Source organism: Chenopodium album, chromosome 11 (genome assembly GCF_948465745.1).
Source record: "Chenopodium album chromosome 11, dcCheAlbu1.1, whole genome shotgun sequence".
In the NCBI taxonomy this organism is placed as follows: domain Eukaryota; kingdom Viridiplantae; phylum Streptophyta; class Magnoliopsida; order Caryophyllales; family Amaranthaceae; genus Chenopodium; species Chenopodium album.
The window spans coordinates 56,962,102-56,984,755 of record NC_137844.1 but is presented as its reverse complement, the minus strand read 5'-3'; the positions used below and the strand labels follow the sequence as shown (position 1 = coordinate 56,984,755).

The following is a 22,654-nucleotide window of genomic DNA, read 5'->3' as shown; positions in this document are numbered from 1 at the left end:
CCGTTAAAAAAAATACGAATTTCTAAATGGAAAGATTATTGTGAAACGAAAGAGTAGCCATCTTAAAAATTAAAAGAATTATCACCGTTGGTATTATTATATTTGACAAAAAGTTTGTTCACTTCAGCTTAATTTCAGTTCACTTCAATTTTTAATTTCCTTCTCTCATAAACAATTCAGTTCCAACCAAAAAAAAGAAAAAAACAATTCAGCTCACTAGCTCAGTACAATTCGTTCCGTCGGTGAAAACAGACCCTAAATACGGAGGAGTAAATACGTTTTCATTTTTATTTTCTCCTTTTGTTTTGTCTTTTAACTGTTACGCTCTATACTCCCTCTCTTAACTCTCTCTCTCCTCCATTGTAGCGCGTATTCTGAATCCTCCATTGAAGCGGTTTCTGAGCTTTCTCTCCTCCATTAAGCACCTTCTGAGGTTAGTTTTTTTTTTTTTTTTAATCAAATCATTGAATATCAATTTCCCAATCTAGGGTTTATCGTTCATTTAATTGTAAGTATAGTCAATTTAGGGTTCTTCTAAGCTGGATTATTGAACTTTTGGTTAAAATAACTGATGTTATGAAATATTATCAACTTCTCATTCTAGGGTTTATCGTTTATTATTGCTCTTGCTAGAATTTGTTATATGCAATTTACGTTGATATTCCTAAGCAAGAAGAATTTAATGTGGATTTTTGGAGCTTAATTTGATGATAATTAAGCCAAATCTGGGTGCAAATGTGTTGCAGGCTGTTTATTGTAACCCTTAGTTAGTTAATTGTAGGAAGGAACTATGAAAATGGACCTTTTCTCTGGTTCTCCCTGTACCTGAAGTCCTGAACTATGAAATTTTTAAGTGAACAATGGTGATGGCAACACCAACTTCTTCGTCGTTGAAAGAATACTTGAACTATGAAAGTAAAATACAATCCTTATGTAGTTTTTGTTGGTATTGGAAACTGCTATTAAATGAACAGTAGTAAAATACAATTCTTCGTCGTTGAAAGAATTCCTGAACTATGAAAGTAAAAGACAATCTTTGTATAGGTTTTTTGTTGGTATTGGGAATTGTTATTTAGTGAGCGGTGGTGATGGAAGCACCGGCTTCTTTGTTGTTGAAAGAATACCTGAAGAAGTTTGAAAGTAAAATACAGTCCTTACATTGGTTTTTGTTGGTTTAGGAAACAATTAAGTGAAAAGTGGTGATGGCAGCACCGGCTTCTTCGTCATTGAAAGAATACCTGAAGAAATATGAAAGTAATGCAGCAGAGGAGGAGAAGAAAAAGAAGAAGAAAAAGAAGAAATCTAAACCAGTTGCAGTAGCTGCTGGTGTACTTGTTGTGGATGAAGATCCTGTATGGCAAAAGCCAGTTAGTTTTGATGAAGAGGAAGAGAATGATTCACCTGGTAAAATTTCCATGTCATAATGTATGTTTTCATGGACTGTGACTCAATTTTTTTAGTTTCTGCCATATCGTTTTTTCTCGAATTTGTTCTTTTTTATTTTCATTTTGTAGATGAGAAGCCACAAGTTGATGAAGACATCGAATTTAAAAGGATGAAGAGGTTGGAGGAGCTTAGGGCTAGGCGTTCTTATAATGAAATTTCTGAAGATGGTAGTGGCTGGGTTCCAGTTTCTGATGCTCCTAAGAGCTCCACTACTCATGATTTATCTTCAGATATTTCTCCTCCTCGTAATCGAAAAGCTAGGTTTGATACACCTTCTCCTGAGCCTGGCATGGATGCTTCAGATTCAGGTAGAGAAGTTACTGACCTGTCACCACCACGACAACGTCGCCAACGCAATGACAGTCCCTCGACAGGACCTGATGATTTTGTTAGAGAAAGCTCTGATCTGTCACCACCTCGACAACGTAAAAAAAATAATGATTTTCCTTCATCTAAGCATGTATCAAGGTCCTTGGCTGCCGGTGAAGAAGTGGATTTATCACCACCACGGCAGCGTCGTAGACGTTATGATTCCCCCTCACCTGAGCGCAGGACCAAGGCTACAGATGCAAAACAGGACAGTGATATGTCCCCTCCGCGTCGGCGGGGACGAGTTCATGGCTCTCTTTCTCCCATGCCTCAGAAAATTTCTTCAGCTACTGGTGTAAGAGATTCTGGCTTGGATGACCTGTCTCCCCCTCGCCGTGAGCGCCCGGCTTCATCAAAACTAAATGATTCACGAGTTTCAGAGGATCTTTCACCTCCAAGGAAAATCCAGAAAGGGATTGATAAAAGGGGTCGCAGAGCAAATGGTGCTCAAGAGGAGTCTATTGAGTCAGACCTGTCTCCTCCTAGAAAAAGCAAACAACAGCAGAAAACAGGCTTGATTACTGGCAAAGATGTCAGTACGGAGATTGAAAAAATTAAAAAAGATGAATGGACGAGGTATATTACATCAATATATTTGGCTTCTTTATAAATTGTTGTTTCATATCACTTGAGTGTTAAATTCTTGCTAGGTACATGTGTATAATTTTATTACTGTTGCTAAAACAATGTTTGCAGTTCAGATGGGAATGCTTTAATCATATTCTCGATTTTTATTTTTGGGAGTGGGTTGTTTTCTTGAGTGCTTGATATTCTCAGTTTTGGCTTATATCTCTCAAATACCAGTGACTTTATCTCATAAAATATGTACATATATTTAGATTCAATGAGATGGATCCTTCTGCAAGTGGACGGGGTGCCGAGCCAGTGTATCGTTACAAGGGTTAGTGATCGGTTCCTGCCTTTGTTGCTCTAAGTTGTTATAGCTTCTGACCTAGGTCATATTTTTATGACATTTATATCATTATATGTTTGTAACTTAATGGCACTGAACACTATATTGCAGGAGAACGCATAGCAAAGGATGAATACTTGAAACTTACCAAGAAAAAAGAGAAGCCCAAGGTAGCTAAAAAAATTCTACAATGGCTTCTTTATGAGTGAATATTAGAGAGGAGTAATTACTATTACAGTATTACTGTGTTTTTTCTTATTTACCTATACTCATTGTGTTTACAAACTACTTTTATTTTCCCATGTCAAGGTTTTCTGAAACTTTTTTATTTTATTTTTATTTTTTATGCTTGATTTTCCTTTCTTTTATCTGCCCTTGCTCCTCTTTCATAAAACTTTCTTAAATTTTATCTTTATGTTCTCTTCTTGGATTTTCACTTTACACTGCCCTCGCTTTTTACTCACTATTTGTTTTCTTGTTTTTGTCCACTTTCATTTTATCATGTTTATTTCTTTGTTTCATTTTTTGCGGACTGTTCCTTTTTGACGAAACATGTCAGCCAACCCCAAATCATGTGGGACTCAGGCTTTGTTGTTGTAATAATTGCTATTGCTGGTTTTGTGTTATTTCCTAGGTCTACATAAAGCACTAGATTCCTTCAAAAAAAATAAAATACTACGTTAAAGAACTCAAGCACTAGATTGTAATTTGTATATGCTATAGATTACTTGAGATGACAGGTTAATCCTGTGTAACAAGAATTATGTTCTGTCCTTTATTCATTGGTAGTTGCATGTGGTCATGTGGATGCCTAATATGGTTTTTGCTTCTGTGTCATAGTTTCATTCCTTGGGACTTTGGGCCAAATCTATAGTCTAGCATTGGCAATTTCAGAATCACATTTTCAGGCTACTGTTTTGAACAAATTGAATCTGAATGGTTTTACTAATAAATTTATAGTCTAGCCAGTGTGCAGATGTGCTTCACCTTCTGACACAATCTTCTCCTAATACATTTTTTGGAGGCAGGGGTTTGGTAGCTTAATAATAAATGTGCCTAAGGTCTCTTAGCATTTATAACTTGTGCTTGCTCTTCTTATGACTGTTCAAGCAATCATATTTTAGCAATTTCTTCAGTTTAAAAGATGCATGGTCAATTATGAGTCACTTATAAATTTATAATTAATTTAATTAGGGAAGAGCTGCCCAAGTCGAGCTCCAAAGCGAAAGATTTTTCAGATTTTGGAGCTAACTTCTAATGCAATCCTTTTTTTTTTTTTTTCGGGTGTTGCACGGAGTTAGATTAAAACAATCTAATCCTTGCACGAAGCTTAGATCTGAAAAGGAGAAAGCCTTTAATGTGGTTGTGATAAGGAGTGTTCTCTTCTTCCAATTTCATTGAAGCACAGTTGCAAGCTTATATACTTGAGCACCTTAATTAAGCAAGAGAAAGGAGCGTGATTTGTGCGAATTGACTTGGAAATTTCCATTGAATCCCAAAATCCTATTTATGCAGTATGCACTAGAGAACCTTTTCATGATCCATTTTAGGAGTCTCTTCTTGACTATAGGGAAAGTTTAGCTTATATCGCTTAAATTGCTATTTCGGCATCTCAAATGCTTATTTATTATACTTTAGCATCCTAAGCAAGGGAAGGGAAATTTGATATTTGAGAATTGAGAATTGACTTGGAAACTTTACTGAATCCCAAAATCCTACTCATGCACAAGAGAACCTTGTCATGGTTCATCTTAGGAGTCTCTAAATGATAATAGGGATAATTTTCCGCGTCAAAGTATGGTAACTTTAGATTTCATCCATGGATTGTAGTCCTTAATTGTAACCTAAACCTTAGACTGCAGTCAGTAAAGCACTTGAAAAGTTGAAAGTTTTTCCTTAGTTGTTATAGTAGTCATTTGATAATTATGCATGTCCTTTTTATCATATGCTACAAAGTACAAACTTATTATTGGTTCAATTTCTTTGGACGGGAAGTCTTCAAATGAGAGACGCATGCCTTGTATAATGAAAAGCCTGAAAGGCAATTTATTTGGTGGTATGGGAACTAAGGGGGTCTGTGGTCTGTCAATGATCACTGTACCCATCTTTTCCTTCGTCCTTGTAGTGTTGAAAAATATTTTGAGTTCTAGGAAATATATATTAATGCGAGTATTTTTATAGTTGAGAAATCAAAATTTTTCCCACAAAAGAATACACTGGAAATGATTGTAACTCTAAACTTGACAAGAATGGGGCAAGCAAAATAATTTTTGGTCCACTCAGATATGCTCAATTCCTTGGTTAGGTTGCTGTAGTAATTTATCTGCCTCTTTCTCTGGATGAAGTGTTTCTCAAGAACCGGAATTCTGGATCTGTTACCGTGACGGCGAAACCCCTCTCTTTATAATTTGGATTTTTTTTTTTTTATATATTGTCATATTACTCTTTCTGAAATCCATTCCTTATTTTTGACATTAATATAATAATATTAATTGACTGTTGTGTTCTGTCTTTCTTCTCACTATATCCCCTACAATAGGCCCGCATTTATTCTTTGATTCTGTCAGAAATTCAGTACTAGCAATATTGATGCTTTTTTTCTTTGAATTTCTGTTGATTAGGAGGAGGAGAAGAAGCTGGAATGGGGCAAGGGCTTGGCTCAAAAACGTGAAGCTGAAGCTAGGCTTCTTGAGATGGAACTTGAGAAAGAAAAACCATTTGCACGGTCCAGGTAAAACTCAAGTGGATGCTGATTTTTTTTAGTGATAGCTGATAGGGATTACGTGTTTTGAATTATTTTTTTTTTCATTGTTTCATGTATATGACTACACTAAAATTTTGAGCTTTTCCTTTTTTTTTTTGCTTGGGGACCGGAGAGGGTGGTGTTGGGGGGAGAGGGGGGTGTTGAGAATTTGTATTCTATATTTTGCAATTGTGTTTTCTGTTTGTGTGATCTTATCACCTTTGTCTACTACTATTTAAATTGATGTATTAAAAATATGACATACGAGAGGGATGAGAAAGAAGAATATATGACTTTATATTATGGAAGTGACTAATTGAATGTCAATGTCCCAAAATAATATGCAAGGACATTTGAAATTGGACAGAGGTGAATATTATCTTGCAAAATAAGTGACATGTTTTCTGTGCAATCCAAAGATTTATAGAGTTTTGTGTATCGCATAAGGTATGTTCTATTATGCGTACTTTTTAAAAATCTCATGATGCTTTTTTTTGACAGAGATGATCCAGAACTCGATAGCCTGATGAAGGATAGACTTAGGTGGGGTGATCCAATGGCACATTTGGTCAAGGTTATGCTCTGTTAGATTGTTGTATGAAATCTATTGCTCTTGCAATCTCATGAAAAATCATTGACTGTTTTGATAAATTGCAGAAAAAACAATCCGACTTGCTCCTTTCAGACTTGGGAGATAGTGAAAAGATGAAGGAATCTGGTTTCATTATTCCCCAAGATATACCTAGTCACAGCTGGATCAAAAGGGGACTTGACTATGAACCTAACAGATACGGCATCAAACCTGGGAGACATTGGGATGGAGTTAATCGTAGTACTGGTAATTCTTGTTAATAAATCCTTGAAATTCTTTAGTTTCCTTAATTTATCAAGAAGAGTGAAGCTATCAATTGCTTTGCTACTTGATGTCACAGATCATTCGTTAACTAATTTGAAAGATAAGTCGCAATGTTCTCATCCTCTTTTCACTGCAATGTAGGATATGAAAAGCAGTTGTTCAAAAGAACAAATGAAAAACGCGCTACTGAGAAAGAAGCGTATTTGTGGTCTGTATCAGACATGTAAAGATGCATTACTGATGTAGAGGACGCTGTATTGGTATGTGGAAGCGATGACACTGAAGAATTACATTCCCGGAGTTCTTTGATTCTGGAAGCTTCTTGTTCGACTTCTGAAGAATTACAATACTTTATTGCCTTGTAAGTTGTAACTGTAATTTTTATTTTTTTTCCTGGATGTGATTGTGTAGGTTTGGTACTAGCCTAGCCTATCCTATCCGGAAAACAAAGGAAATTGGTATGGGAGTTTTTGCAATCTGACTCCGGACTTTTTGAAACTAATCTTTTCTCATAGTTAACTTCTAAATTTGGATCCTTTGGTGGAGTTTGATCAGACGTCTTTCAGAACAAATATATACTAACCTAGTCTAGAAAGTCGTGATGTTGATTCAAATTGTATTATTGTAAAAGAAAATATTATTTATGAACGAGAATGTTTTAGGTATGACACATGTTGCCATTCACAAGCGCAATTGCATTGACAAACCATTCATACTGCATTGAATTCTAGGTGAATAATAATTAAACTCTGTAACATACTTTGTAATTTATTATTAGGAAAAAAAAGAACGTCAACAGAAATTCATCATACATATTCAACAGAATCAGATTCAATAATGAACATGTAACAGACTTACAATGGTAGTACAATGTATGAATGAGAAAAAGAAATTTGCAAATTTGAACAGTGTAAAATGTAACGCAACACACAGCATAAAAGTAAGGAGGGGATGACATTGATTATTGAGTATAACTATCCATTCCATGCAAATGAATACTCATAGTTGTTTGTTATAGCTTTCTCTACGAGATGCTCCAGCGATTGCGGCTCTGGTGAACCCCGGGCTTTGGTTTTGAAGCAAACATTTCTTTATTTGGTGGTCGTGCTTGGGTGGTTTGAGAAAGGAGGATGAGCGCAGCAAATAGCAGCATAAGGGCAGTTGTTGCAAAATGAGCAAAACTAGTCTTCTTCATCATCTTTGATCTCTTCTTTGTGTGTTTGTGAGTGCAAATGTGAGATTATAGGTTGAGGGAATTTTGGGTGATATTATCTCAGTGATGTTCTTTCAACTTGTAACGTACCCTTTATATAGAGGATTTTATGTTTTTAAAAATTTATTTTTAAAGTTTAATCTGGCAAGTACTATTCTCTAATCCATATTTATCTTCCATTATATTCTTCCCATTTGATTTGACCAAAAGTATGTGTATAAAAGAAATTACTTCCTTTTGTTTTTACAAATAATTGCAACCCTTTAATTAGATATAGCAGGCTTTATTTGACTCGCACAACATTAAACATGGATAATTATAATTTTAGAGCAATAGAGTTTTATTTAAAAAAAAAAAAATGAAATTATGGAAATGTAAATGAAACTGATTCAACAACATTTAACTTGATAATATTTGCTTTCAATAAAAGTAAAAATTTGTGTTCAATTTAAATTGTACAAATTTATAAAAGTTGTAATAATCTTAAAATGAGGTGTATATATATGAATTGTATGACAGTATGAGTATAAGAATCATCGATGATAAGTATCCAACAAATTTGGTTGACAAAATGCCATCCAATTGCATTAGCAAATACTCTAGTAATTTAATTATGTGAATTTTAGAGAGGGTTTGATAAACAAAATACGTAGTAGAATAGTTCCAACTAGCCTTGATCACATGGAACAATGAAACCTTCAATTTGGTAGGTATATAAATGTTAATATATGAAAAAATCATGCTTTAATCGGTAGTATAATAGTGTTTAATTTGTGCTTAATATTTAAACTTATAAAAGCCGCTTATATTATTCCCCATTGATTAAGAGACAAGTTTTGGTTTAAATATTACAATTGGAAGCTAATTAAGTGGTAGATATAGATAAGGGTGAGAAACATTATGTATCTTACTATGGTGATAAATGATAATCATGTTGATTAAGTAGAGAACATGCAACAACATTATGCAACAACACTCAAAGGAATAAATTATGTGCTCATCAAATGTCAACTTAATTTGAGTGTTTTGCTAATTAATGTGGTCCATAAATATTTGTATCATTTTATAATATACTCCCTCCGTCTCCTTTTGATAATCACTTGTGCCATTTTTGGTGACCCAAAATGTTAATCACATTTGCTTTTTTCAAGTACCATTAATATTATTTTTTTACCAAAATTTTCTTCCATTTGCAAAAATATTTGTGCAAATTTAACTTTTCCATGTAAATTTTACTTTTCCATGTACTTTGCTACTTCTTATTTATGTTTATTAATTCCCGTGATTTTCTACCAAAAGTGACCATCAAAAGGGGACGGAGGGAGTAATTACATATCATGCAATCACATTTTTTAAAAGTTCGACTTACTTATTATTTATGTAGTCAAAATAAATAACTTTGATCAAATATTATGACTTATACAATTAGCATGTGGGATCTTATTAGATTTCCCTTATTATACTTTTTCCAAATGTTGTCTATTAACTTTTTATAATGTTCACTTATACATGGACGAAGATATTCATGGTTAAAGGTGTTTATTGGAATTGCACATGGTGAGTCGAACTTTTAGAAATAGAGGGAGTACACATTAAACCTAATTAAACCACCCAACTCTTCACAAACTCAGACAAGTTCATATTCATCAAATTAATCCAGGCTTGATCAAACTTATCATCTTTAGGTAGCTAGCTGGGCTTACTTCTTTCCTCACCCATAAGCGATCGAGCTGTAAGTCAACGTCAACTCACAATATAAAACATGTGATATAACGTCCAACTTAAGGACGACTAATTATTGAGCCCTATGATTCAGGCAACGATTCCGGCGACAATGGCGATCCATAATAATATTTATGGTATAGCTAGTATATTAAAAACCTTTAATGAAAATCAATAATTCGTACACTTAGGTGAAGGTACAAAAAAAAAAAAAAAAGAAAAAAAACCATCTATAAATAGAGTGCAAATTATACAAAGGAAATACATCTTCATAACAAAAAAAAAAAAAAAAAATCAATATATACTCCCTATAAAATTACAAACACATAAAGAGATCAATATGAAGAAGACTAACTTTTCAAAATTCGCGAAAACTATAATAATGTTAATAATTGGCCTTATTTTGTTTTCTGAAACCAAAAGCAGTGAAGCTTTTGCACGGCCGTGCATGTACGCGGATCAGAAGCCATGCAGCACAGGCGACAAAGGCAAACGCTGGAGCATCTCGTAGATCAATCTATCAATTCAAACATGATAATATGGAATGTATGGGACCTTTTATTTAGTGTTTAATTTGTTGTAATCATGTTTTTTGTTTGATGAACTCTTTATTTATGATCGATCTAGTCATTATCTCTTTGTTTGTTTGTTGTAGTCATGATCGATCTAGTCCATAATAAAACTTCATACGTATGTACTCTACCTAAGCTACTTAATTCTAAAGCATATATGTCGTGTTAAGTTGTTGGAAGTACCATTTCACAGAGTTTATTTATTTGCATTTCATTCTCATCTTAATGAAGTTTTCATGCATGCTTAACATACTCCGTTTGGATGATACTTCATTCGTAGTATGGTGTATATATAAGTGCTATTTATGAATACAATAATGTCTATTATGTATGTTGTTTATTTGAATTTGGATCTCTTTGTCCTTTATAATCCGTGGTTAGACACATTGAAAATAACTAGTGCTATCGAATGAGAATTTTTAGCTCTCTCTACCTCTCTCACCTCCACATCATATTTTTGTTGAGCAAACATATAATAATCGTTTGAAAGATAACTACCACAATTTATTTTTAAAGCTGGAAAGCTATGAATTAATGATTTTAATTAATGGTAAAATTAATTAAAATTAATTTTTCTTATTTTAGGTATTCAATTTAAATTTTTGAAAATTAATTATTCTACTTTTTGATTTTTTTTTTCAAATTTAATTATGAAATTCAATTTTAATTATTAATAAAATCAAAATTTCTAAAAAACAAATTAATTTTTTTAACGGAAAATAATTAAATTGATTTTTAATTCATATTAACATTTAAATATAATTCAAAATTCATTAAATCTTAACTGTAAAATTTTAAAGAGGAAAAATGCACTTTAATAATCCCAACTTTATCCGATTTACTTTAAATAATCTCAACTTTAGATTATTCTACAATAATTCCAACTTTCACATATGTTTTCTTTCTTCAGATCAATCTCGATTACCAGTTACCTAAAGAATAAAAAAACAAATTAATTACCGCGGGGTGCATGTCAATTGGCTCAAATAATATAAATAAAATACTACCTCCATTTCATATTTTTTACAACTTTGAAATATTTTATATCTCACAAATAATACCCCAAAGCTGCAAAAAATATAAAATGGAGATAGTAAATGAAATTAAAAAACCAAAAAAAAGAAATAAAGAAACCCCCCCCCCTCAAAAAAACCACCAACTATTAATGCTGGTGGCCACCCCTTTCCTTAGCCGACCATCCATCCCCCCCCCCCCCCGACTACCCTCTTTAACCCAAACAACACAAATCCGACCTCTCTCCATTCCCCCCACATCGAAAACATTCCCTCACCCCATTTTTATTTGTCTTTTTCTACGTATGGAGGAGAGAGAAAGAAGGGTTTTGGATTTTGGGTGGTTTCAGGGGTAGGGAGAAGGAGGGGAGGTGGGTTTCGAAAGTTGAGGTGTGAGATAAGGGTGGGGGAGGGGAAAGGGATGGTTTCGGGGTTGGGGTTTTGGTTAATGGTGGCTATAGGGATGGTGATTTGGGGAACGTGGGTTTGATTATGGGTTGTTTAGGGGGAAGGGGAGGAGCTTCGGCAATGGGGCTGTGGAGGAGGGATGCTTTTATTCTCTCTCCTCCCAACTATCATACTTTATTCTTCCACCAACTTCACTTTCTTTATATTTTATTACTTTATACTATTTCTCCTAATACTCCGCGTATAGATAAATAGAACAAGTAATAAAATATGGAGGAAATACTTTTTTACAATGTTATTTTTCTAATGAGTTGTCATTTTTTTTCTTTGTCTTTTATGTACTAATGATGTCTTTTGATATTAATTTTCAATACTTTCTCTCTCCCTCTTTTTAATAATTTTTAACCCCTTTTTCTTTTTCTCTCTCTAGCTCCGCATACACATTTGTATTCTCAAATATTAGTTTTAACGAATTTACAAGCTCCTTAATTCCTGTAAAAAAAAAACTCAAATTGGCTTTATAATATGATATGGAAGGTGTAATAAATTCTCTCTTTCTCTCATACCACATGAGCCTCATTTTAATTTTTCTATCTTCTCCAAAAAAATTGTATAGGATTTAGTAAAAAAGTGAAGTAGTGCAACTAAAAAAATAAGGTAAATATTTTTATTTTATAATATGACAATTCAACATTACAGCAAAACTCACAAATAGGAGACAATGGTGAAATTAAAGTTAGGTCACACACAGGTAAAAAAAAAAAAAAAAAAAAAACGATGAAGTAAAACGACACGCATGCATATTATTATATTAAACACAAGTCGATTTCAAGCTTCCAATTTTCCATACAAATAAATATGGAAATGATGAAAGATGGTTAAATCAGGGTTTAGTTTTAAGTTAGTCTGCAGTTTTGGAAAACGCTCTAATAAAGTCATCATCGGAGATATCGGGTTTTCGTACGGCGCTTTTAGATACTGTACTAGTTAGTATCTACAAGCCCCTCGAAATCGGAGCCCGAGTGCGGTGCTGCTTCGGTGTTTTGGGAGAGGAACAGGGCAAATGATAGCAACATTAATATCTGTTGGGAGTATTTCCAATAACTATTTCATGTGTGGGAAGTTATCCCACATGGAAAGAATAATAAGAAGGTGATGTATGATTTATATTGTAAATAATTGAATATGAGTTATGAAATGGGCTAAGTGGCTTATATATATTTATAATAAAAGTCAATACGATAATTTATTTTTATAGGTTTAATTTTTAACTAAATATTATTTAATAATTAATTAAATATTAATCAAACAGTTATCATTAGAATAACTGTTCGTTCTTATCCTTCCACGTAGCTGTCACATTTGATCTATAAAAGATCAATTCTGGTTGAATGACCGTTCATCTAATTCTTCTCCCCTTTTCTCTGTTTTTCCTCTTAAACTCTAGGAACTCATGATCGTTAGTACTAAACACTCTTGAGTGTATAATCTTTGTATCCCAAAAACGTGTTCATCAATAGCCTTGTTAGTACGGTGGGGCGAATAGCGTTTTTAGAAAAGTGTTCTTCGTACACGCCTAAATCCAGTATTAGTATTGTTGTTCGGATTATTTACTACCAACAATATCATTGTTGCTAAACTCATTAAACTTATGGCTACAAATAGGCATTTAATATATTTTCTTTTTTGGTATAAGTTTATAAATGCATGACAAAATCACGCGCAAATTAGTGTAATGAATGAATATATTTCATTAATATTTTTCTCTTTTAGTTTCTTATACATAGCCCTTAGGGCTACATATAGCATTTTCCTCTTAATTACGAGTAACTAGCAATAGATATCAAAACTATTTTTCCTAATTTTCCTTACAAAAACAGAAAAACTAGAATAAAATCCCTTACGACAATTTTCTAATACCTAACAAATTGCCTGGTAACATCTCCACCTCGCTTCCCATAAGGATTGCTTTCATTGAATCTCCCTTCAATTTTACGGCTCTTCTTCCTAAACTTTGAAGCATTGCTGTGTAAGTTGAGATTTACCTTTGGTGGGCAAGACAAGCAGAATGAAGCAGCTACTGCCTGCACAAGTGAACCAGCATGTTATCTTGGAAAAATAGACAACGGCAATAGGATCTATTGAAAACGCGTTATCTGATAAGCTGTTTGCCTCGTCTTTAATTCATATGTTACCATACAAAATGAATTGGTCTTCAACAAGATCAGCCCCATTCTAATAATACAAAAGAAAAATAATATTACCTGTAGATCAAGTTTGTGTACATCAAACACATCTTTTATGGAATGTGAGCTATATGATGATATGTAGGTCCTGAATGCATCTTTAGCTGACTTGTTCAAGTAATAATTATTTGCTACCAATTTCTCCTGCAAAATCCCACTATGTAAGATGATGCTTTCATAATTAGGAAGGAAAAAAAAACAGAAATAAGAAGATTTAGTACCAGAACCGACTGCACTTTTGCCAGTTTCTTTGTATCAAAAACATACTCTTTCACAGGAATCTTCTCACTCTGCATTATAAATTTGCATATTGAGTTAGAAATAAGGGGCGATATATACACGTAGAAACAAATTGATCAACTTAGCACAACCAACAAGTTTAACATAACTGAGCTTTATTCTGCAGTCAGCACTCAGTGTAACAAAAGATAAATCCAAATTATCTCACAAAGATTGATGAATACATTCATAAAGTTTTAAGTCCAAATTAAATACATACATCTGACTTCACTTTCATCATAGAAACTTCAAAGTGTAGCTTGTCGGCTATATTCATACCTTCAAATAACTAAGGAGCTGCAGCTCTTCTGGAATAAGAAAAAGCAAAGCATTACCCTTTGCACCTTCCCCACGAGCTGTTCGTCCAACCCTATGAACATAATCCTAAAAGGGATAACATATCAGCTAACAAAATCACATAAAGCTCGCTATATTCAGGGGGGGGGGGGGGGGCTCAAGTCGGTAATGTGAAATACCGTTGAGGCATTTGGAGGACCATACTGCACAATCCAATCCTACAGAAAGCCAAGAAAATAACAGACCATTCAGATAAGGTGCCTTTGCTAACTTGCTGTACCAAAACCTGTATTCTGTTGAGATTACACGAATTAATGTAAAAACAGCATATAAGACACTAACCACACCAGGAATATCAAGTCCACGAGCAGCAACATCAGTGCAAAAAAGTATGCCTTTTTCTGCTTTGCTGAAGTCGTCAAATGTTGTAATTCTCTTGTTCTGCTTTTGCTTCCCATAATAATCAAAGCAGTCAATCTGAATATATCTGAAGAGTTCTGAATGGAATTTTACTGACTTGCAGGAAAAAAAGAAAACCATAACTTTCTTAGTCAGATTCTTCTTCAGAAACGAATAGAGAAGGATAAGTCTCTTATCACTAGGAATAACACAATAGCCCTGCTGTAGTCCTTTGTTGGTAACCTATGATAACCAGCATTGGATAAGTTATTCCATCATATAAGATCCAAGAATGACAGGTACAAATAATGGAATCATCAATTTACAGTTTTCACTTACCTTAGTCCTCCCTTCGTCAACATCAATGTAGATAGGACTAGACTTGAATGACAAGCGTGCAAGGTCCTCCACCTACATACAAAGATTATTATATCACTAACTCAGCACATATACACATAATAGCCAGTTCTACTCAGTATCCCATCATCCCTCTCTCCCCTAAACCTGCCCCCTTTCCTGAACAGAAATACGGCAGAAATTACAAGAAATTGACAGCTACCTTCTGAGTTTGGGTGGCTGAAAAAAGAGATGTTTGCCGTTCCTGTATGCCAGAAAATTTTCAATCGAATAATTATTTCAGAAATTTCTTGGCCTTGACAAAGACATAAAAGAGCATAAAATTTGGAATAACATATACGATTCCAAGAACCAAAAAGTAGAAATCCGGCATCAAAAGGCCCTAAACATCACAAAAGAAGATAATCCATCCAGAGCACAGTAAAATTCAAGCTCAATCATATCAGCTGTTCATACTAAATGAATACAATAACTTGCAAAACAAAAGAAATTTACTTTTGGATTACATACACTTCCAAATTAATATAAGTAGCTACCTATGAGAGAGTAAAGTAAAATTATTAGTATTAAAGTTAACATTTACAACACATATCAAGATGTTATTTTGTCACGTATTCTTAAACTCAATAATAGAGAGTATATTTGACGCTCATAATTAGCCCTTAGGCTGTGTATATCGTAGCCATTAAATTTATCAAGGTAAACATTTGTTTATAAAGCACCAGCTTCCCATCTTCCAAAATGCTACGAGAACCACAAACTATCATACTTTCCAAATTTCCTTAATATCAAAGAGGCAATAGACATAAAATGACATGAATATTATTTTTCTCCAGTCATGCATCACAAGCACATTGTCACTATATCTGTAAAAAAAAGTTAATTGAATACATATTACAGCCCTTTTTTCTGGACACAGAGTATCAACCACACATGAAATATAAAAAGCATATTTCTGACCTTTGGCAAAATTTTTAGTATCTGCCTCATCTCTTCTTCAAAATTAGCTTCCAGAATCCTGTCAGCTTCATCAATCACCAAGCACTGCAAGCATAAATATATTAGATATGCCATTACCCTAGTAAATACAAGCATTATATGTAAGGAAATACCCACAATATAACTCCTCTTGTACAATGGTTTTGATCATCCATTCAGCAAATATGAAAAACGAGAATTGAATATTAGGTTGAGTTAACATTTTTCATTATATTACATTCACTTAGGCTATGTTCAATTCAACTAATTTCAACAAATATTTGCTTATTCAAAATTGATCAAATCAGACCATACTTGCTTATTTGCGTTTGCTTATTGCGAAACATTATAATAGGAAGTTACACATTAATTCGATTCCAAAGAAGTCACATTTGATAAAATTTATTTCTTAAGAAATAGTGTACAAATATTGTCAGAAATTAGTCAAATTAAGAAATCAAATCAGGATCAGATCATCAGATCTTAGAACAAATAAAGTTGGAAATACTACACAAAAAAAAAAAGCCATGTTTCAAGTAAAGTTTGATATAAATGCTACAAATCACCTTTAAATTTTTGTATATGAAGCCCTTAGTATTTTGAAGATGGTCAAGAAGGCGTCCGGGAGTTGCCACTAAAAGATTAACACCTTTGGCAAGTTTTTCTGCTTCTCTCCTTCGGGCTGCACCACCAATGACCAAGCCAAGGGTTTGTGAATGATGCTTCAGAAGTTCTTTAGCAACAGCGTGTGACTGCATCATAAAGACATATAGTCCAGTGAAACTGCCCTTTAAAGCAGAGCAAACAAAAGAAAGCAAGTCCCGAGTTAAACCTGAATAGCAAGCTCCCTGGTTGGACAAATAACAACAACACCAAGACCATTACGAGGAGTAAAATGTGTCTGATGCAGCAATTCCACAGCTGGAATAAGAAAGGCAAGGGTTTTTCCAGAACCAGTCCTTGCAGCTCCGAGCACATCTTTGCCTTCCAAGAGAGGAGGTATAGCTCTGGCTTGAATCTGCAAACATAATAAAGCAAATAGCATTAGCTAACCGAGAAATACTAAATTCAAATTCCATCAATTGAAGTTGCATTTTGGGATTCTAAGGGTCTTGGTAGACCAATTTACAAGAAATTACAAAATCGATAATAAAAGCTTCAGTGCCACTTGTCCTTAGTTTTAAAGGGCGCAAGACACAGCAAGGCGCAAGGCAGGCCAAGGAGGTGCAATTTATTCATATAGAAAAGATATACGAAGTAATAGTTTCCAGGGTGATGTGATCAATAGCTAGGATTCTTCAAATCGAATTGCCTTTATGATAAAATTATACCAGGCTGTCAGCAATCACAAAGTCTTTGTAGGTCTTGGAGCCTTGCAGAGCTAACGCGCCATCTCTATCACCTCACTCACTAAGTACTTATCCATAGCTACCCCTTGACTAAATCTACACCCTCCCATTCTCAAATTATGTTACAAATTCATCATTAAGAACACAATCTCCAAATTTAAGTTTTCGAAAGCAAATCAAAACATAAATTACATACAACCCCTTTATTCAGAACCATTGGGATGATTAAATTCACTTAAAAGGTTAAGGATATATTTTTTGGAATTATAATTAGGTTGAAACTAGACAATGAATCAAAAACAGAAGAGAACGAACCTGTGTCATGTTAGAGAAGCCAATATCCTTAATAGCAGTTTTAGTAGGGTCGGAAAGTGGTAGAGCAAAGAAGGATTCATCACTCATTATTTTAATCTCACCACTACTCCTTTTCTTTTCAACTTTCCCGCCATTATTTTCTCTTTCAACTTCTGCTTCTGATTCGTCGGCGTATGGCCGTTTCCGTCCTACCATTTTAGGGTTTAATCAAAATTCACTCAAATTCAATTTTATCAAATTATATTACAAATAGATACTATGAATTGCAAAACTACAGCAAAGTTATATGATTGTAGCCAAATTTGATTCAATTATCACACCAAACTCGAAAATCACATAATTTTAGAGAGATTATCAAATTAGGCTCATAAATTTCTTCTCTTGAAACATAATCTCTCGTTATGATCGTTCATACACTTAGTAATTCCTAATAAATTCGAAACCTAAATGTACTACAATAAATCCTAGATTGTGATGTTTATATTTTTTAAACCAAATTTGATTCAATTATCAAATCAAGCTCGAAAATCACATAATTATAGGGAGAAAAGGCAAGTTTAATTCAAATATACGGAGTAAAATTTTCTGGTTATGATCGTTCATAAACTTAGTAATTCCTGATTAATTCGGAACCCAAATTTACTACACTGACTCAACGATAAACCCTAGATTGTGAAATTGATATTCGATGATTAGAAAAAGAAACCACTTACAAGTTACAACAAGAAACAGAGAGACCGAGAGAGGAGGACAAAGTATGTACGTACGTACGTTCGTCCGTCTTTTTACTTTGGGTTCAACAATACTTAAATTTTTTATACGGTTATATTTATATTTATATAAAGGGAATAACCGAATAAATATTAGCCCTGTCTAGCCTTTGTATCTAGGTTGTGGGCTTCAGCTATTCTACTCTTTTCATTTCGTATTAGGGCCTTTATTGAACTGAGCTGAACTGAATTGATTGGAGTTGAATTCAACTGAACAAAACTGAATAGAGATGGAATGAATATTTTATGAGAGAATGAAATTAGGAGCTGAACTGAATTGATTAGAGCTGAATTGAACTGAAATTAAGCTGAAGTGAACAGACCCTTGATCGTAATAATAGGTATTATATAAAATTTTAGGAAATATTTATAGGATAGGGATCATAGGGTGAATTTTTTAATATAAAATATAGTTAGTAGGAATATACTACCTCAATTTCATATTATTTGCAACAATTAAATATTTTTCCTCTTTACTTTATGTCAAATCGTTGCAAATAATATGAAACGGAGGTAGTATTTTATTGTTAGTAGGAAAGAGAAATAATAAAAAAAAGTAAGTAATATAAACGGGGTTATAAGAAAGATAAAAAATAAAATACTAGTGGGTCCTTACCAGAATAGAAAGTGTTGAAATTATTATGGAGTATAAAACAGATGTAAAAGGAAAATATTGCAATTATTATGAAACAGATGGAGCACATACGGATTACGGAGTACCTATACTAGATTGTTAAAAAAAAATATTAGAAAGAGTTTTTTTAGAGGGAATTTAGTTACATCTGTACTCCCTCCGTTTTTTTAAATACATCCGTTTGACTTTGCACTATTCACAGACTATGTTTGACTTAATTTTTTTTTTTGCTACTATAAAATAAATAAATGTTACTTCGTATTATGTAAAAATCACCTCGGTTTTTAAATATTTGCTCCATTTTTATTTTTTACACTATTCTTTTGTCCTACTTTGACTAATATTTGTGATTATTTATACATAAAAAAAAAAAATATAGTCTTGTGGGTACTTGTTGAAATTGTCTCAATGAATAGATTATTAATTTTCAAGTGTTAGAATTTATATTTACTTATTGATAATTAAAGATATTTTTTTTCAAAGATTAGCATCGGCATTTGTACCCAAGAGAAATGGAGCAAGTATTTAAAAACGGAGGGAGTATATCATTAGATTCATCACAATGTCTACTTTCATGATATAATTTTGTTACAATTTTTACTAATAGACAATTAAAGATATTAATAATTAAAGTTACGTCTTGATAAATGTGCCGATCAAATTGATGCATTTAAAAAAACAGATGGAGTATTTGTTTTCCTAAATACAAAGTAACAAAGAAGAAAAGGATCATGTCTTAAACTTAACTAGCCTTTTGGCCCGTGCAATGCACGGATTGTTTATAGGTATATTATATAATTTTAAATTTTATAATATGTTTTTTATTGGAAAATGAATAGTTTATAAAAGATAAAAAGGGGTGAAAATTAAATGTAATTATAGAAGATATTTAGTTGGGGGAAAGTAAACCAAACATTCATTCATGTATGTATTGAATTAAAGCTAATGTATTTTTTTTTAATATGAGAAAGGTTAACAGCTTGTTTGGATGGAGAGAAATGGAGGGAAGGGAAGGGGAAGGAAAAGAAGAGATGAGTTATCCTCCATTTGGATAGCAAAAATGGGAGGTGAGGGAATTAGAAGGAAGAGAAATGGAAGTAAAATATTTCCTTCCACAATTAAGAAACAAATCTTTCCAAATTAGAGAAGATTTGGAAGAAAAACTCCGCTTCTATAGAAGAGGAACAAATATCTCGGCAGCACCTACTGTCTGTCGCCTCCACCACAGGCTTCAAAAATTTGACCTTAATTAAGAAATTTAGTTTGCTGAAATTGATTTTTGTAAATCAAAAGAATACACACATTCCCTCACTTTCTCTTCCTTCATTTTCTCTATTATCCAAATGAGGGATTTTTTTTTTCTTCACCCTCCCCTTCCTCCACCTTCCTTCCCCTCCCTTTCCTTCCAAAAATTCTATCCAAACACAGTGTAAATGAGATGACATATGACATTGGTGAAAAATATAATTTACATGTGGCATGATGAGGATGATGGTTTGTGTTTTTAAATACTAAGTATAGAGTATAGATATAGATATAGATGTCCTTGATTATCGGATTAATTTTGCTAGCTGCAATATTGTATTTGTTGAGTCCATGAATCAGGTTGGATGAGTCAGTCTGAACTAAGGGGTGCTAATCAGACGAACCGAGCAGCTATGATTAGCTGGGGCGCTCATGCATGTCCGTTTAAGTTTATTTGAACTTGAGGCGAGCTCAAACCTTTATGCGTTGAGCATTGACTAAGAATTGACCGAGCTGAATTCAAGCTTTTCCTGAACAACCTTGACCTATTAATAACTATTTTTTTTTTTTTGATAGGGACCTATTACTATTCTTGTTTTACTTGTTTTCTTTATCCTTCATAATTTTATTTTTTTTATATTGCGAGTTTATTTATTTACTTTTTTTTTATTTTATTTTATAATAAAAGTACTAACTTATTATTGTCTAATATTTATGATAAATATATTTATGTTTATATAAGATTTTTTATATGGAAAAAAATAATCGAGTTGGTTCAAACTTTTCGAGCCGAGCTTAGCATAACTCAACCCAAATCACGCGTAGTCCAAACAATGACATCCTTCCCGTGTGAGAAATTGATATTGGGTCTAAAGATCAACCCAAATCCATATCCACAGATCCATGGACTTAGATCCATATTTAAAACTTTGTATCTCGCATGTGTTTTTATTTTATTTTTTTCCAAAAATGCCCCTCCAACTCATTCAAATATTCAACTCAATATCTCTGCGCCAAAAATTTTCTTCGCCCTCCTTCCCTATATAACAACCCTCCTCCTCCACTGTAATCAGCTGAACAATTCCATCTTCACTTTCTAAACCTCAATTTTACCTCCATTTTCTCAACCTCCACTTTCTCTCTCTAAAAATGGCTTCCACTCCACCACAAAACAACCATATTCTTCCAGAAAATTCCAGGCGTTCTCAACATTTTATGCCTGTTTCCACCATTGCAGAAAAGGAATCTACGATTGACGTCAGAATCATCTCTATTCTTTCCGCCATTTCTGATAAGCCGAAGATTGACGTCGGAATCAACTGCATTCAGGTTTAATTTCTAATTTTCTTTATTATGAAATTCTTGCCTGATTTCCAATTAATGATGATATAATCCTAAGTTTCAAGCTACTCATAGTGCAGTTTGATAATTTTCTTGATTATACTCGTCCAGATTTAACTAATCAACTCCTCAATTTTCTTGATTATAAACTAAGATTTCATCAATGGCGGACATCGGAGAGATGTCAGGGGAAAGAGATCAACCAGAGATCAACCGGCTTCTTAGTCTAATCATCAACACTTTCTACAGCAACAAGGAATCTTTTCTATACGAAATCATCAAAAACTCTTCCGAGGCATACATTTCTCTCTCCTTAAAATTTTTAAAATTATGATAAATGTGTGATGTTAATTGACTGAATTTTTGGCTTTCGTTGTGTTGTAGTTGCTGGATAAAATTCGATTTGAGAGTTTAATTGGTAAAATCAAACTGGATGCTCAGCCAGAATTGTTCATCATAATTGTACCAGTTCACTTTAATACGGCTCTCTCTGTTATTGATCCAAAAGGAGGTACGGATTACTATGCTCCACCACGATTTTCTTACTTAGTTGGTGCTCATCGATTAATATTAGAGTTAATTGTTGATTATATTGTTATATTTTGCTGATTGATGTTTAAATATGATGGATTTGTACTAAAATATTGAGTTGTTTGGGCTTTGATTTGATTTCGGCAAGAAATCAGTTCTGTGTATTTCTTGATTGAGAATAATGTGTTAGATTTTGCCAATTTTGGTAATTAAGTGTTTTCTTGATGGATTTTTATAGCCCTAAAGGCGTAAGAGCTAATTATGAATGCTTTTTAAAATTCAGACATTAGAAGAAATTAAAATTCAGATATAACAAGGAATTAATATTTTATAGTTAGTTTAATTACTATAAAACACACGTTGATTTTTGTAAATGTAATGTTATGCGTACTCCGTACACGTTTAGCCTTTTATAATACACTTATAATTTCTCTAATTCAATCGGAGTTGTTTTTAATCAATTTCTGTGTTATTTAGTATTATGATGATATAAATTTTTTTGAGAACGTGTTATTATCTTATTATGATAAAAATTGAATGTACTTGTTTAATTTGCCGTGTTGGAACTTATAATTATTGTAGAATTAGTATAAACTTACTACTTGAGTTTCATTATCAATCAAAACCAATATATATCTCACCCTAGAATTACCTTAAC

At 33.1% G+C, this 22,654-nt stretch overlaps 2 protein-coding genes across 3 annotated transcripts; one reads left to right on the top strand and one right to left on the bottom strand.

The window, feature by feature from the left end:
* Positions 1-285: 285 nt before the first annotated feature.
* On the top strand, positions 286-6,997 carry LOC145569374 (uncharacterized). Of its 2 annotated transcripts, XM_081628717.1 has the most exons (9): positions 286-433; positions 1,179-1,404; positions 1,515-2,391; positions 2,655-2,716; positions 2,840-2,898; positions 5,350-5,459; positions 5,973-6,045; positions 6,129-6,309; positions 6,469-6,997. In XM_081628717.1, the coding sequence occupies exons 2-9, from the start codon at positions 1,203-1,205 to the stop codon at positions 6,552-6,554; spliced, it is 1,650 nt and encodes a 549-aa protein (XP_081484843.1). In that variant the 5' UTR covers positions 286-433; positions 1,179-1,202; the 3' UTR covers positions 6,555-6,997. The 2 variants fall into 2 exon arrangements, with proteins under 2 accessions (XP_081484843.1, XP_081484844.1); XM_081628718.1 differs by lacking the exon at positions 286-433 and having other exon boundaries at positions 1,262-1,425.
* A 6,006-nt stretch (positions 6,998-13,003) lies between these two features.
* LOC145569373 (DEAD-box ATP-dependent RNA helicase 51-like) lies at positions 13,004-17,655 on the bottom strand. Its single transcript, XM_081628716.1, has 12 exons — positions 17,476-17,655; positions 16,644-16,829; positions 16,378-16,563; positions 15,794-15,877; positions 15,036-15,077; positions 14,816-14,887; positions 14,420-14,719; positions 14,257-14,295; positions 14,060-14,164; positions 13,723-13,791; positions 13,520-13,645; positions 13,004-13,339 (listed from the first exon to the last, which is right to left on the bottom strand). The coding sequence occupies exons 1-12, from the start codon at positions 17,560-17,562 to the stop codon at positions 13,169-13,171; spliced, it is 1,467 nt and encodes a 488-aa protein (XP_081484842.1). The 5' UTR covers positions 17,563-17,655; the 3' UTR covers positions 13,004-13,168.
* Between the last annotated feature and the right edge of the window lie 4,999 nt (positions 17,656-22,654).

What these genes read in the sequence shown, in the direction of transcription:
- LOC145569373 (XM_081628716.1), bottom strand. Translation starts at nt 17,562, where the DNA reads ATGAGTGATGAATCCTTCTTTGCTCTACCACTTTCCGACCCTACTAAA. An exon ending in CAGCCACCCAAACTCAGAAG is followed by an intron (nt 14,888 to 15,035) that starts GTAGCTGTCAAT and finishes CTTTGTATGTAG; the next exon opens with GTGGAGGACCTTGCACGCTT. An exon ending in TTGACGAAGGGAGGACTAAG is followed by an intron (nt 14,720 to 14,815) that starts GTAAGTGAAAAC and finishes TGGTTATCATAG; the next exon opens with GTTACCAACAAAGGACTACA.
- LOC145569374 (XM_081628717.1), top strand. Translation starts at nt 1,203, where the DNA reads ATGGCAGCACCGGCTTCTTCGTCATTGAAAGAATACCTGAAGAAATAT. An exon ending in GCCAGTGTATCGTTACAAGG is followed by an intron (nt 2,717 to 2,839) that starts GTTAGTGATCGG and finishes ACTATATTGCAG; the next exon opens with GAGAACGCATAGCAAAGGAT. An exon ending in TGGAGTTAATCGTAGTACTG is followed by an intron (nt 6,310 to 6,468) that starts GTAATTCTTGTT and finishes ACTGCAATGTAG; the next exon opens with GATATGAAAAGCAGTTGTTC.